The sequence below is a fragment of the Biomphalaria glabrata genome, chromosome 1, assembly GCF_947242115.1.
Source record: "Biomphalaria glabrata chromosome 1, xgBioGlab47.1, whole genome shotgun sequence".
Taxonomy (NCBI): domain Eukaryota; kingdom Metazoa; phylum Mollusca; class Gastropoda; family Planorbidae; genus Biomphalaria; species Biomphalaria glabrata.
The window spans coordinates 39,499,801-39,513,002 of record NC_074711.1 but is presented as its reverse complement, the minus strand read 5'-3'; the positions used below and the strand labels follow the sequence as shown (position 1 = coordinate 39,513,002).

At 32.1% G+C, this 13,202-nt stretch overlaps 2 protein-coding genes across 9 annotated transcripts in view; one reads left to right on the top strand and one right to left on the bottom strand.

Moving 5' to 3' along the window:
• Positions 1-332: 332 nt before the first annotated feature.
• LOC106071538 (uncharacterized) lies at positions 333-5,552 on the bottom strand. The gene is made up of 2 exons (XM_056036171.1): positions 5,389-5,552; positions 333-921 (listed from the first exon to the last, which is right to left on the bottom strand). The coding sequence occupies exons 1-2, from the start codon at positions 5,403-5,405 to the stop codon at positions 453-455; spliced, it is 486 nt and encodes a 161-aa protein (XP_055892146.1). The 5' UTR covers positions 5,406-5,552; the 3' UTR covers positions 333-452.
• Positions 5,553-7,145: 1,593 nt separating this feature from the next.
• Positions 7,146-13,202, top strand: part of LOC106071537 (uncharacterized) — an 18,049-nt gene continuing 11,992 nt past the window's right edge. The window contains exons 1-2 of one of the 8 annotated variants that reach the window (XM_056036074.1): positions 7,146-7,586; positions 12,541-12,585. Coding sequence is in view for 1 of the 8 variants with exons in the window: in XM_056036036.1 (XP_055892011.1) it covers positions 10,052-10,105; positions 12,519-12,594 (130 nt within the window). In the remaining 7 variants the exon portion in view is untranslated. The other 7 variants (XM_056036036.1, XM_056036046.1, XM_056036088.1 and 4 more) reach the window with 7 other exon arrangements.

Genomic DNA, 13,202 nt, shown 5'->3' with positions numbered 1-13,202 from the left:
GGTTATTATTACTCAAAATAGTTTTAAAGGTGTTTAGTCAGTGTGGTTCTGTAAGCCAATGAGTACTGACTTGGTGAGGTATGTATTCAATGATTCACAATCTACATTGTATACTGTACAAAACCCAGTACTGGTACCCTGGTTGTTATTATCACAATGTTCTCACATAACATTATGGCACTGTGGTGATGCTACCATGAAGGATTTTAGTTTGATGAATGAAATTAAGATGAACATTAAAGCAGAAGGTAGTTTGATGAATGAAATAAAGATGAACATTAAAGTTTATTGTAGAAATGGTGTCATAAAAGTTTGAGACAAAAATAATAATGTCCGGTAATAATCACTGTTTATTCATTGCTGTAACATATATAAAAAATGTTACAACACAATTTTAAGACACAATCTTCCTCTTTTCAAACTATCACTCAAAATCATATGAATTCTGACATTTAATAGAGTCCTGGTTTTGGTAACCTGTTTTTTGTGAGAGGGTGTTTTTGAAATCTAAAGAGGTGTTGAGGAAGGATCCTTCCATCAACAGTATTGGGCAAGATTCTCTCATAAGCAGCAAGTACATGCTTGCCTTTTAAAGTTTTTCTCCACAAGATTTCTAAACCTCCATTGGTTGTAAGTCTTCTCTCAATATTATGTTTATTATAACGCTTCCATGCACTACCAACGTAGTATATTCTTTTCCCTGTATTTTTAGTCCTTATGCTTTGATGAACAACTTGAGGATGAGTTGCTTTGCATAGTCCTGGTTGGACACTACCAAATGAAGCTGTAAAACAATTTTTAGAAAAAACTCCAGTAATCTGACTTGTTAGTTGACAAATACTCCGTAAACTGAATTGGTTTGCCTGTGTAAACATTTGACCTCTCAAAACTCCAGATAATCCTCCTGTGCGCCACATAATTCTAAAAGAGAAATGAATAATTACATTAATAATATGTCTATTAGATGCAATTAATGAGTACAAATACATGCTCATTTACATTACATAGGCTCTACTGAATGTTGAATGTAACTTAGCAACAAACAGCTATCTCTCAAAACAGTAAAAAAAAATATGACAACAACCCTTTTAAAAACATTGAGATATACCATTTTTAAAATAAATTTCCTGGAGCAAGTTAGACGCGGATGTCAAAGTTCACATAGAATTTAATACGAAAAAAAAAAATGAATCCATATAAACATCTAAAAAAAATTGTCAATCAAATTCAACTGATGACTAACAAAACATATTTTGTGTGTACCATTGCTTACATATTTAATATCTTCGTAATACTCAGCATCTAACTAGCACTAAACAATCTAACATGCATGCAGCACAATTCATTTTAAATACTCACTGTGTCCTATGTAATAGTATTAGAAAGTCAACAACAATATAAAGTTTCCTTCAACTATCCCTTAGTCTGGACATTTGGGGCATATCAAATGTAATTTAAGAGTTTAAAGCTACAAAGATTTTTGAAATAAAAAACACCCTCTGGGTCAGGATTTTGTGTTTTACCATCATAAAGTAGTTATGTAGTACACTCTACAATGATTACAAATACAATTAGACAAAAAATCCTTTGTTCCACTGACTGCCTGGCAATCAAATCATTAAATACAATTCAACTATCTGATATATAAACATTTCACATGTGAATCTGGTTGGTGTGAATGTTTATTTTGTTTTTTATATTTATAATGTTTTGTTTGGTGTAATGCACAAATTATTGACCAATTTCTTATTATTATATTATTATCACTATTACACATGATATCACAACTTACGACCTAATTCAAATTAAACATGGATATCATGTTACCATATTTTTCATTGTTTTATCAATGGTCGTTTTAGTGAATGAGGTCCACTATCTAACATAGATATATAGGTAAAAAAAAAAAAGTTCCTCTTCCAGACCTTGTGGTCTGTAGGGCGAGTAGGGCAGATGATATAAAAAGGTCATTAGTTTCTGTGGCCTACGTTTAAAAAGGATGTCATGTAGCCTACCGTGGCCAGCAAACGACTGTCACTAACTGCCTTTTAACTTTAACTTTCCCTAACTGATGTCAGGTACCCATTAGAGCTGGGTGGACTCAAGGTGCCCAAAGATCCCAAAATTAAAATACCAGTCTTCATCAGGATTTGAACCCGGGACCCCCGGTTCAGAAGCCAAGTGCTTTACTGATCAGCCATCGCGCATCCCCAAACATAGATATAGATTCTATTTTTATTTTTAGCCTAAAGCTGTTATTAGAGAGAAAAAAAATATTAATTCTGAGATTCTCCTAGTCTAGAGTTCGAGTCTATATTGTCTATATATATATGTACTTATTTTAATATATATAATTATAGAATCTAATCATTATCTAGATCTAGAAAAAATCTAGATCATAAGTCTAAGTAAGTAGTTAGTGTAATAATTCTAGTAACTAGATCTAGATCTATAATTTTAAGTCACTATATTATATATTCTATAATAATATTTAAATAATATATAATATTAGATCTAATAATAGATCCTATACTATTGATCCTAAAGTCCTAAAGCTTAAAAGTGTAAAGGCAAAGTCTATGAGCATGACTATGATCTTTGACACTATGAATGATGGCTATATTAATTACTATAGTAGTTTATTTATTTCGGACATTACATGAATTCGGAAATTCGCTGTTTTTGTGGTCATTAAATAATTATTTTAATATTTATTATAAAACTAGCGCGCTGTATAATGTGCTTTGTCCATTTTCCAATGATTCTGACTCAATTCCATTCCATTTAGCTGTCTTTATATGTAAAAAAAAAGGAATTTCAAATTTGTTAGTCAGGTTGTTGTTTTTTACTATTTTACCCGGATGACTTTACCTCTTCCTAGGGTTAAGACTATATTTCTTGGTTGGCTAAGTCTATACTAATAAGCCCGGCAATATTTATTCTGTTTTTGAAGCTGATTTATTTGATTCATAAGCCAAGATGTCTAATTCCATACACACAAAAAATTAATAGGGTGTCCAAATAAAATTACGATTTTCTTACCAAAATTTATTTCGGTCAGTTTTGGACATCAATAAAAATGATCTTATATTATATTTGTTCGTTTGTTGTTGATTTTTTAATAGAGAATAAATGGGCTAATGTTTGGAGTGAGCTTGGTACATTGAATGAAGTTAAATGCTTAGATCTAGACCTACTAGATAGATCTAGATTTATATAGAGAGAATATAGAGGATTCAGTTAGGCAAGAATGGCTATCCTAACCTGTACTAACTACAAAAGATAATCTGTATTAGAAATTTATTAAATTAATTAAAAAAAACACAAACAGTCAACACATATCTTAATATGCAAACCCCAAACATTCAACACACATCTAATCAAGCAACATAAAATAAGTCTAAAAGTCTGTGTACAAGTCACTATCCCAGTGACCTAATTTTGGTAGAAAAAGTGTGTTCATATTTTTATTTTTTGTGTTCGTATTTACGCATAATTTGTTAACATCTTAATGATTTCATGTGAGGGGCTATGTCTGGGGATCTTAAAATTTAGTTGATATGTTAATATAGAATTAAAATCTGAGTTTATTAATGCCTAAATATAGAGACTGTCCAAAATAAATTATGGTGTCCGGAATCAAATAATGTGGGTCAAATTTGTCCGAATTAAATGAAATCACACGGCCTCTTTGACCTTAAATATAATAACAAATATAGGTTAGGGGTACAAATATAAGTAGTCATCCTTATTCTCCTTTAACTAAAGAAGATTTTGATATGTCATTTTCTTTTCTATGTCGAACCATTGTAAAATAATGCGCTGTCAAAGTCAAACTTTCAAATTTGGGCCTATAGGTGTCCGAATAGCATATATAGTAGCTTCTTATATTAGGCACAGCTCATCGAATTCTCCTTTAAGAAACACGTCGCTTTTTTTGTTTATAATTAATTTGTTTTTATGTTTGGAGCTAAAAACGACGTTTCAGGATAGTGCATGTCCAATTTTAGATAAGTTCCTGTATTTTTGTTCCGCTTTTCCAAAGCAGATGGCAGTTTTTTAGATTCTCGGTAACCAAGTATGTAAAGCTATTGTTTTAACCTCCCCCGGCAATTCATACCCATATAAGGGATGAAGGCTATATTATGAGCCTGTTTGATCGTAGGCTGGTGGATCTATCAAAATAAGCTTCCAAACATCTTTAGAAAGACATTTCAATCACATTTATTCCGTAAGCTGTTAAATAAAATTAAAAAAGGAGGTGTTTCAACATTAATAATGAATTTAACACATTCTCCTATAGTGCACAAGGCAAAATCGTAATAAGAAATATTACTGGGATTAATAAATCTATGATTTTTTCAATGAATAAAAGTGACCTAGATCGAGATATCTAGAATATATAATTTATGAATGAAAGAAAAAGTGCGGGCTGCTAATTTAAAGCCAGAGACCATGCCCACTGCAGGTGATCATACCAGGCGAGCGCTGGTGGTGAGGAGAGGTATACACTAAGCGTGTAGTGTCACAACCTATCATACAGGCAGTGGAGGGAAGGGGGAGAGAGTCATGAAAAGAATTATAAGCATCTATGGGAGGGAGGGGATGTTAAAGTGTAACAAAACGAACATCCAAAATATGAAAAGAAGAGGGTCCTTGGATGGGAATGAAAAGAAATAGAGACAGAGAATACATGTAGCCTAGTTGAAAATATCATGTTTATTAAATTATAATAATTAATTTATAGATCTATTCATCTATGATTTATAGAGATTTATTTCTGTCTGTTTCTACACATAGATTATATAGGTAGGCATATATAGAGAGACAATATATACTATAAATACATATTGCAGAAGTGAATCTACTTCTTTTAATACAATCTAAATAATTTTTAATTAACACAGATATAATTTATTAGCAATAACATAGTGGTGTTTCTTAACGGTGCTCGATGTGCGCTAAAGGAGAAAGCACAAAAACTGCGTTTATTATAGGAGCATGAATTTGAATCATGAAGGGACCTGATTTATTTTAAAATAAAATCTTGACTATGAGTGGTAATTCAAAGAAACTGAGCTATTTTTATAGTCCTTTAGTTGCAGAATAAGAATCTGCTTTCAGTTTTTTTGTAAGTTAAACCGTCACCAAATAAAAAAATAGCCTAATTTAATATAAGAATCTACTAATACTATACTACTCTGTGTCTCTATATATAATATATGGTCTATATAGTTATATTTCTAATATTAGCCTAATTACTCTAATTAGGTATGATCCGTATTTAGTGCATTTATTTATTATAGATCTATATATGTATAAATTATATTAGGTCTAGATAAATAAATTATACTTGACTAGCTTAGATCTAGTCTACTATTCACACACTTTGAAAAGGAAAACATTTTTGTCTGTTGATCTTCTCAAGTACTCAGTAGTATTCAGTATTATTATTCAATGTCACTGAACCAGATGTATAAAAACAAGAAGCCTAAAGCCTAACTGGCATTACTTTTGTGTGAGGCCAGTAAGGCCCAACTCCACAGACCTATCTAAATTTATGTCTGTGGATTTCTGTGTATTTTTCTTTTGTAACTTTGAGTAGATCTAGACTTCTATGTAGCTCTAACTAGATCTGATCTATATAAATATTGAACATGATTTCTAGTCTATATATAGGAAAGGCCCATCAGCGAAATGGCATATAAAGCGAACACCTCCCCGTAATTTTTATCCATTCTTATTTATTTCAAAAGTAACTGCAGAACTAAGAAAATAGTATTACAAAGAGTCCATTTTTATACATTTCCCACATAGTCACTTTCGTTTTCCCTCATAAAATAAAGCATAGCTGAAGGTCAAAGTTGACATGTATGGAAATTTCATTCTCAAAACGTTTCCGGATAAACGAGAATAGGTCCGAACTTAAGGCGATTTTAAAGCACCAATGGACATCGGCCGAAATAAAATTGCATATTATGCTTATAAATTGACGAGGAAGTAGTTTGCTAGAATAGCTAAGGCTATTCATTCCGTTGAAAAATAAATATTATGGGGTGTTCGCTCAAAATGACCCTTTTAACTGAAAACCTATTCAGCGAAACCCCTATTATATAAGCTTAAAAAGCCATTAATAATAATTTAGTTACTGATTTAGTCTGTTTTCTTTTTGTCTTATCTATTGTTATTGTTTGTAAACTGACATATTAAAATAATAGGCATATTTTTAACCTTAACCCAATGTCTTGGATTTCGAAGATTTAGGATGAGTGCATCACTACGTGTTTCGCATGACTACGCCCAGTTGCGACCAGCATATTTTCCCGCATTTTCTTTCCGTCTAAAATGTTTGACTCGCAGCTCTCCAACAGTTTCAGAGGTCATTTGCTGGCAGTTACTTTCCTCTATGCCAGTGAGGGTGAAATGACGCTTCAGTTGATCTTAACAGCGCTTATACGGGGGGGGGGGGGGCTCTGTTTTGCCGTCCTCCTTTTTTTTAACTGGCTGGTTAACATCTTGTTACTAATTAATGATATTAATATGTGTATAAATGTTTAAAAGAAGTGCAGAATTCATTTTCACTGGGTTCCCCCACCATTCTGAGATTAGGATTATTAGGAGATTTCCAAGAGTTTTCCAGGAGAAAATATTCGATTTCAGGATCGGAAAAACGCGAACTATATATTTAGTAATAAATATAAGAGTTACCATATAATATAATACATGTATAAACTTACAAGATCTCTCCTGAGCCTTTCGTCTCCATGCCCGAAACCCAAGCTGTTGTAGATCTGTCTCCATAACATCATCAATCCATCGCATTCGGGATCTGCCTTTGGGTCAATCAGCTTGTGTGTGTGTGTGGGGGGGGGGAGATCGAGTTGATGGTGATTAAGTGCACTAAACAAAATTTCTTTTAAAAAGAATAGTTGCAGTAACGAGAGTTTATGAAATGGAGAGTAGTACGACGTGGACTAGCCTATAGGAAGGTGGCGAGATAGAATTTTGTAGTTTCTTTCTTTCTTTAAAAAAAAAAATAGATCGCAAGTTTCGTAGGCTATATATAGACATCAGTTACAAGCAGAGAAAGGAGATGTGGAGCACGAGAAAAGTGAAAACAAATTTAGGCCTAATGCCACAAGAGGACAATAGTTATAATGCTTCATGGAAGAAGTTAGATGATAGAACTAATTGAAGCATAATTTCCTATATTTTAACATGCTATTTCGCTATTTTTTACGGCCTTTCGCTCATTATGACTCCCGCGAAAATTGCGTTCGCTGATTAGGTCTGACCCCTACCGCAAGTTGACTTGATTTATAAATTTAATAGCTGATATGGAAAAAATAATCAAATTTAGTTTTATCGCCCAATAGCTGAGGAGTCCGCAGATGTTTTCATTTTTATTATAAGTTTAACCATTGCGGAGTTATAAATTCTAAACTAAAAACTGGCACAAAAGCGTTCGCCATTGGTCCTTTCCCATATATAGATCTAGTCGCAATCTAGTGTAATAAAATGAATAAAACTAGCAGCCGGGAAAGTTAAATATAGTCTAGATCTAGAGTCAAGACTAGTACAGTAGTGTCAGTAGTACTGTTTTTAGTAGTACTAGATCTAGTACAGTAGTAGTAGTAGTAGTAGATCTATTAGATTATTTTAGATCTATTATGATTATCTAGATTATAATTATTAGGAAATTACATCATCTATCTTAAGATTTTAGATTTAGGTCTAGACTACTCTACTAGACTAGAGAGTACTCTAGTCACTCTAGACTTGACTACTCTAGATTCTAGTCTATAGTAGATTCTTATACCTGAACACCGACTTACGGGAACTAGGTCAAATTTTTATTTTATTTTTTTATTTGGTGAAGGTTTAACTTACAAAAAAACTGAAAGCAGATTCTTATTCTGCAACTAAAGGACTATAAAAATAGCTGTATTCATTTGAATTACCACTCATAGTCAAGATTTTATTTTAAAATACAGTGGGTCACTTCATGCTCCTATAAAAGCTATATTGAACGCAGTTTTTGGGCTTTCTCCTGACTTGGACAGTGACTGTGAGTGAGCACCGTCATTGTACACCACTATGTAATTGCTAATAAATTATATCTGTGTTACTTAATTTTTTTTTAGATTGTATTAAAAGAAGTAGATTCACTTTTGCAATATGTATTTATAGTCATTTTCCTCATATACTCTCTCTCTAACTCTCTATATATAGAATATATTAATATATATATATATATATCGTTTATAGTTTATTATTTATATACCTATGTAATCTATGTGTAGAAACAGACAGAAATAAATCTATATAAATTATATATCTATAAATTAATTATTATAATTTAATAAACATGATATTTTCAACTAGGGCGACTAGGCTACATTGGCTACATGTATTTCCTCTGTCTTTCTTTTAATTCCCATCCAAGGACCCTCTTCTTGTTTTCATAATTTGGATGTTAGTTTTGTGACACATTAACACCCCCTCCCTCCCATAGATGCTTATAATTCTTTTCATGACTCTATCCCACTTCCCTCCACTGCCTGTTTGATAGTTTGTGACACTAAACGCTTAAGTGTATACCTCTCCTCACTGCCAGCTCATCTGGAGTGATCACATGCAGTGGGCATGGTCTATGGCTTCAAATTAGCAGCCCGCACTTTTTCTTTCATTCATAAATTATATATTCTAGATATCTCGATCCAGGTCATGCTTATTCATTGAAAAAATCATAGATTTATTCATCCCAATAATATTTCTTATTACGATTTTGCTGTGTCCAATGAAGGAGAATGAGCTGAATTCATTATTATTCGTTGTACACCCCCTTATTAAATTATATTTAACAGCTAACGGTATAAATGTGATTGGAATGTCTTTCTAAAGATGTTTGGAAGCTTATTTTGATATGCCCATCAGCCTATGATCAAACAGGCTCATAATATAGCCTTCATCCCTTATATGGGTATGAATTGCCGGGGGAGGTTAAAACAACAGCTTTACATACATGGTTACCGAGAATCTAAAAAACTGCCATCTGCTTTGGAAAAAACGGAACAAAATTACCGGAACTTATCTAAAATTGGACATGCGCAGTCCCGAAACATTGATTTTTGCTCCAAACATAAAAACAAATGAATTACAAACAAAAAAAGCGACCCGTTCATTGAAGGAGAATTCGATGGGGTGTCCAAAATATAAGAAGCTACTATAGATCTAGTAGACAGATAATTTGAGATAAGATAGCATAGACTAGAGAGTGAGAGTGTCACTAGACACTAGAGTTTACTAGAGTCGACCTACTTCTAGATGATCTAGTAGATCTAGGCCTAGACATTTATTTTGATTGATCATTGATGATTGACTAAGACTAAGATTGACACATTGAGTTTTTGACTTATTCAGACAATGACTGTCACTATCACTATGACTATGAGTATGATTTTCATAATTCATACTGAGTAACTGAGTATGATTGAGTCACATTGAGTGACATTCATTGCATTCTACTTGATCTAATAATAATATTATTAATATCTAATAGATCTAGTCTAGATCTAAGTCATAATAAGTCTAATACACACTTGTGACTATACTCCACTATACTCTATGTGACTATACTCTATACTAGTACAGTGATACACTTATACAGTAACAGTGCTATGCTATAATTACTATAAATTATTCTATCTAAATAGTAATAGTGACTCTAGTTAAGTCTAGTTTAAAGTTAGTATAGAGTCTATCTAGATTTAATAATTATAATACAATATACATAGTCACTATTGCAGAACAGTTTGCTGCTACTTTTAGTCTTATATCATATAGATTATTGATTATATAATCTAATATAATATCTAATACTTGAACTCCTTCCTTTACAGAGTTTACTGTAATTGCATTACATTAGTCATTAGTCTTATTAGTTCAGGAACAAAAGTCATATTATTTGTAGACGATTGCATAATATATAATATAATATTTAGAACAATAAAAACAACACAAGATACAGAAATTTTACAAAGAGAATTAGATGAATTTCAGAAATGGAAACCAAATTGGAGCATGTCTTTCCACCCAAAACAATGTCAGTTATTAAGACTATTAACTCTTTCTCTCCTGATCGATGATGCCAACATTGATTTGACTCCCATTAAACTAAAAATTGATTTTTGGATTTATAAACTTTAATTTGTGTAAAAAAACATGCATTCTCCTATAATTCAATACCAAATATAACATTTTCTGATATCAAACAAAATAGAGCTGTGAGATTCATAACAAACGAATATTCACATTTGACTAGAGTAACATCTTTAGTATAATCACTAAATTTAGAAAGCCTCCAGGATAGAAGACTCAAAAGTAAAGTAGCAATTATACATAAAACACTGAACCATAATCTTCAAATACAAAAACAAAATTTAATAAAATACTCAGAAAGGCACAAAGATATAGGCACATTCCTCGTTCCATATGCTAGGACAAATTTGTACAAATGCTCCTTCTTTCCTAGTGCTATTAGAGTATGGAATGGATTGCCTGAGCTAGCCAGGAAAACCAGTGACATGGCAGAATATAGGTCATTGGTTAATATGCATGACTAAATGCATGACGTGTAGGACGTAATCATCTTTTTTTTTTAAGTAATGTCTGTATTTGATAAGATAAGAAGATGATTTTATTTTTATTAAAGCTTAAGACACCCATTGTCACTGTAAGTTCCTTACCTCTTCATTAATTGTAATTGACGTCACACTATCCTGATTTTCCTTACAAGGTTTTATTTTCCACTATTCTTTAATTCTTTTTTGTTATATTAGTATTACATGATATTTGATATTATGATTTGTATTCAACTGTTAAAAAAAAAAAAGCAATAATATTAACAATTAAATGAACAAACCAAAAGAAAAACTTACTAATTAGACCTATATATTTGTATACAGCGGATATTTACATAATTATATATACAAAAATATTTATACACAAATAATAATTTGTTTGGGTTGAAGGGATAGTTTCTCGCAGTCCTATAGCAGCTTGAAGCTATCTCAGGTGCAGCTACTTTACTCCAGACTTTCTTCAAAACTCCTTCAAAGGACTATAGATTAATCCTATTGCCGGTCATGGCAACATATATTATCCTTCTTGAGGGCGATTGTCCAATAGAGCGCGCTTTTCATATGACTTTAAATGAAAGCCTGGTCAAGAGACTGTACCGAGGTAGCTAGCGTGAGACGTGATACAGTATTATAAACTGTTTTCTGCACATAGTACAGACCTTTTGAGAAAGGAGGTATGGCTTGCATGACCGTCAACTAATAGGTTTTGGGATGAGGTTGGTAGCAGGAATAAATGTGTTTTCTATTAAGCCATGAATAGAATATATTTATGGAAGTTGTTATCCAACTCTTTTCTGAAATTTTGTAATATGGAATCAGGGAAGCCTTGCAGTATATTTTTACAGGCATTACTTTTGTAGGTATAAATTAATAAAGGGTGGGTAGACTGTACACGTCATGCTGCACTTATACACGTTAGCACCGTCACCTATTTTTACAGCATGAGGTAACCGTGTATAGGCCTACATGTTTACTGCCTATACACGCAATAACACCACCTGTCTTTTCGGGTCAAATATAAATCTGCTTTCATCAGCGAGGAAGATGCAGGTTGGATCATTTAATAGACAAGGGTCAATGCTGTTTAGTGTTGATCTAGTCTTGAAGCTCTAGGAACCATTTATCTACATCAGTGCTTTTCTCTTGCCAAGACTAAAGGGGTTCGTAAAACCAATTCTGTGTCTTTTTATAGAAACCATACAGCCATTGTTTTGTGGGTGTCTTATGATGGCTTTGAACTGTAGTATCTCTGGAAGCTATTATAAAGTCCTTTAGTGTCTCTCGAACTTCAGAGTTTGTTTTTCAAACCCATGGCAATAGACAGATAGATAATTAGCCATTAAAAAAAATAAATTCTCTTCCTCATCATCGGTCAAAAGTTTCTTTCATGAAATGATGGGATACTTCCCACAAAGCTTAAATTATTAGGGAGGGTGGTATATTGAAGTTCCTAGATGCTTGTCTAAGTGAAATTTCCTTTAAAGCAACATTTATAATTTCTGGGGTTGTGATGCTTCAATTAGATCCAACCATTTTTGTTATTGAAGATAAAGCTGAAGCAATATTAAAGCAATCTGCGTAATGTAATCTAGCTGGAAATAATTTGAGGCTAATGAAAAACATTAGTCACATCATTTGGTAATAGCTAGGATAGCTTTACAAGACATGTAAATGGCTAAAACATGATAGATAGTGAGGACAAAGCCTTTCAATCGAGGATAGTTTTAAAAAAACAACAAATAAATTTATATTAAAAAAAAAAAAGACATAGAACTTTAAAAAAAAAACTAGGCCAAAAATTTAATTGATTAAAAATATAATTAAATCATACTCTTAAAAAAAAAACACAAAAAAAAACATATTTTGTACCAATAGCTAGGGTCTATAATATCTGCAGGACTGAGGACAAGCCCTAAAAAGGAGGACATATCCTCTTTTTGCTGTAAGTCTGGTAATCATAAATTGTATATTATATGTAGTATAATTTTCTTAAATTTAGATCTATGTATAGGCCCTACTAATACAGACTCATATTAAAATTCTGATAATCTAAATCATATGTAAATTAAACTAAAAGTGCAGGTCAAATAAATAACATCTATAGTGTTTCAAAATTGTGACTATCTTTAAAAAGGTAAAAACTGGGTGAACACCTCCCATTTTTTTTTATATTAAATTCCTGGTAGATTGCTATGAAATTACTTTTTTCCACATCTATTTATAAACCGAAAAATAGGTGTCTCAAGCAGGTGATGGGTCAATATCATTTTCAAAAAACCTTAAGCCCTGACCTATGTGATTCTTCTGGAACGTAAAAAATAATGGACGATTCCACACCTGTCAACTTAAACCTAGACTCAAAATTAATGTTCTGCTGTGAAAGGAAAACCTGTATATTGGAAATGTAGAAAAATGGACCATGTGCAGTACCGTTACAGTTGTTTAGCTAAAAATATCAAAATAAAGTAGATTTTAATTAATTTCGACGAGCTGTTTCGTAAACTTGCCTGTTCCGCAATAGTGACTCAACTATAATATAAGATTTATAAAATATAAAGA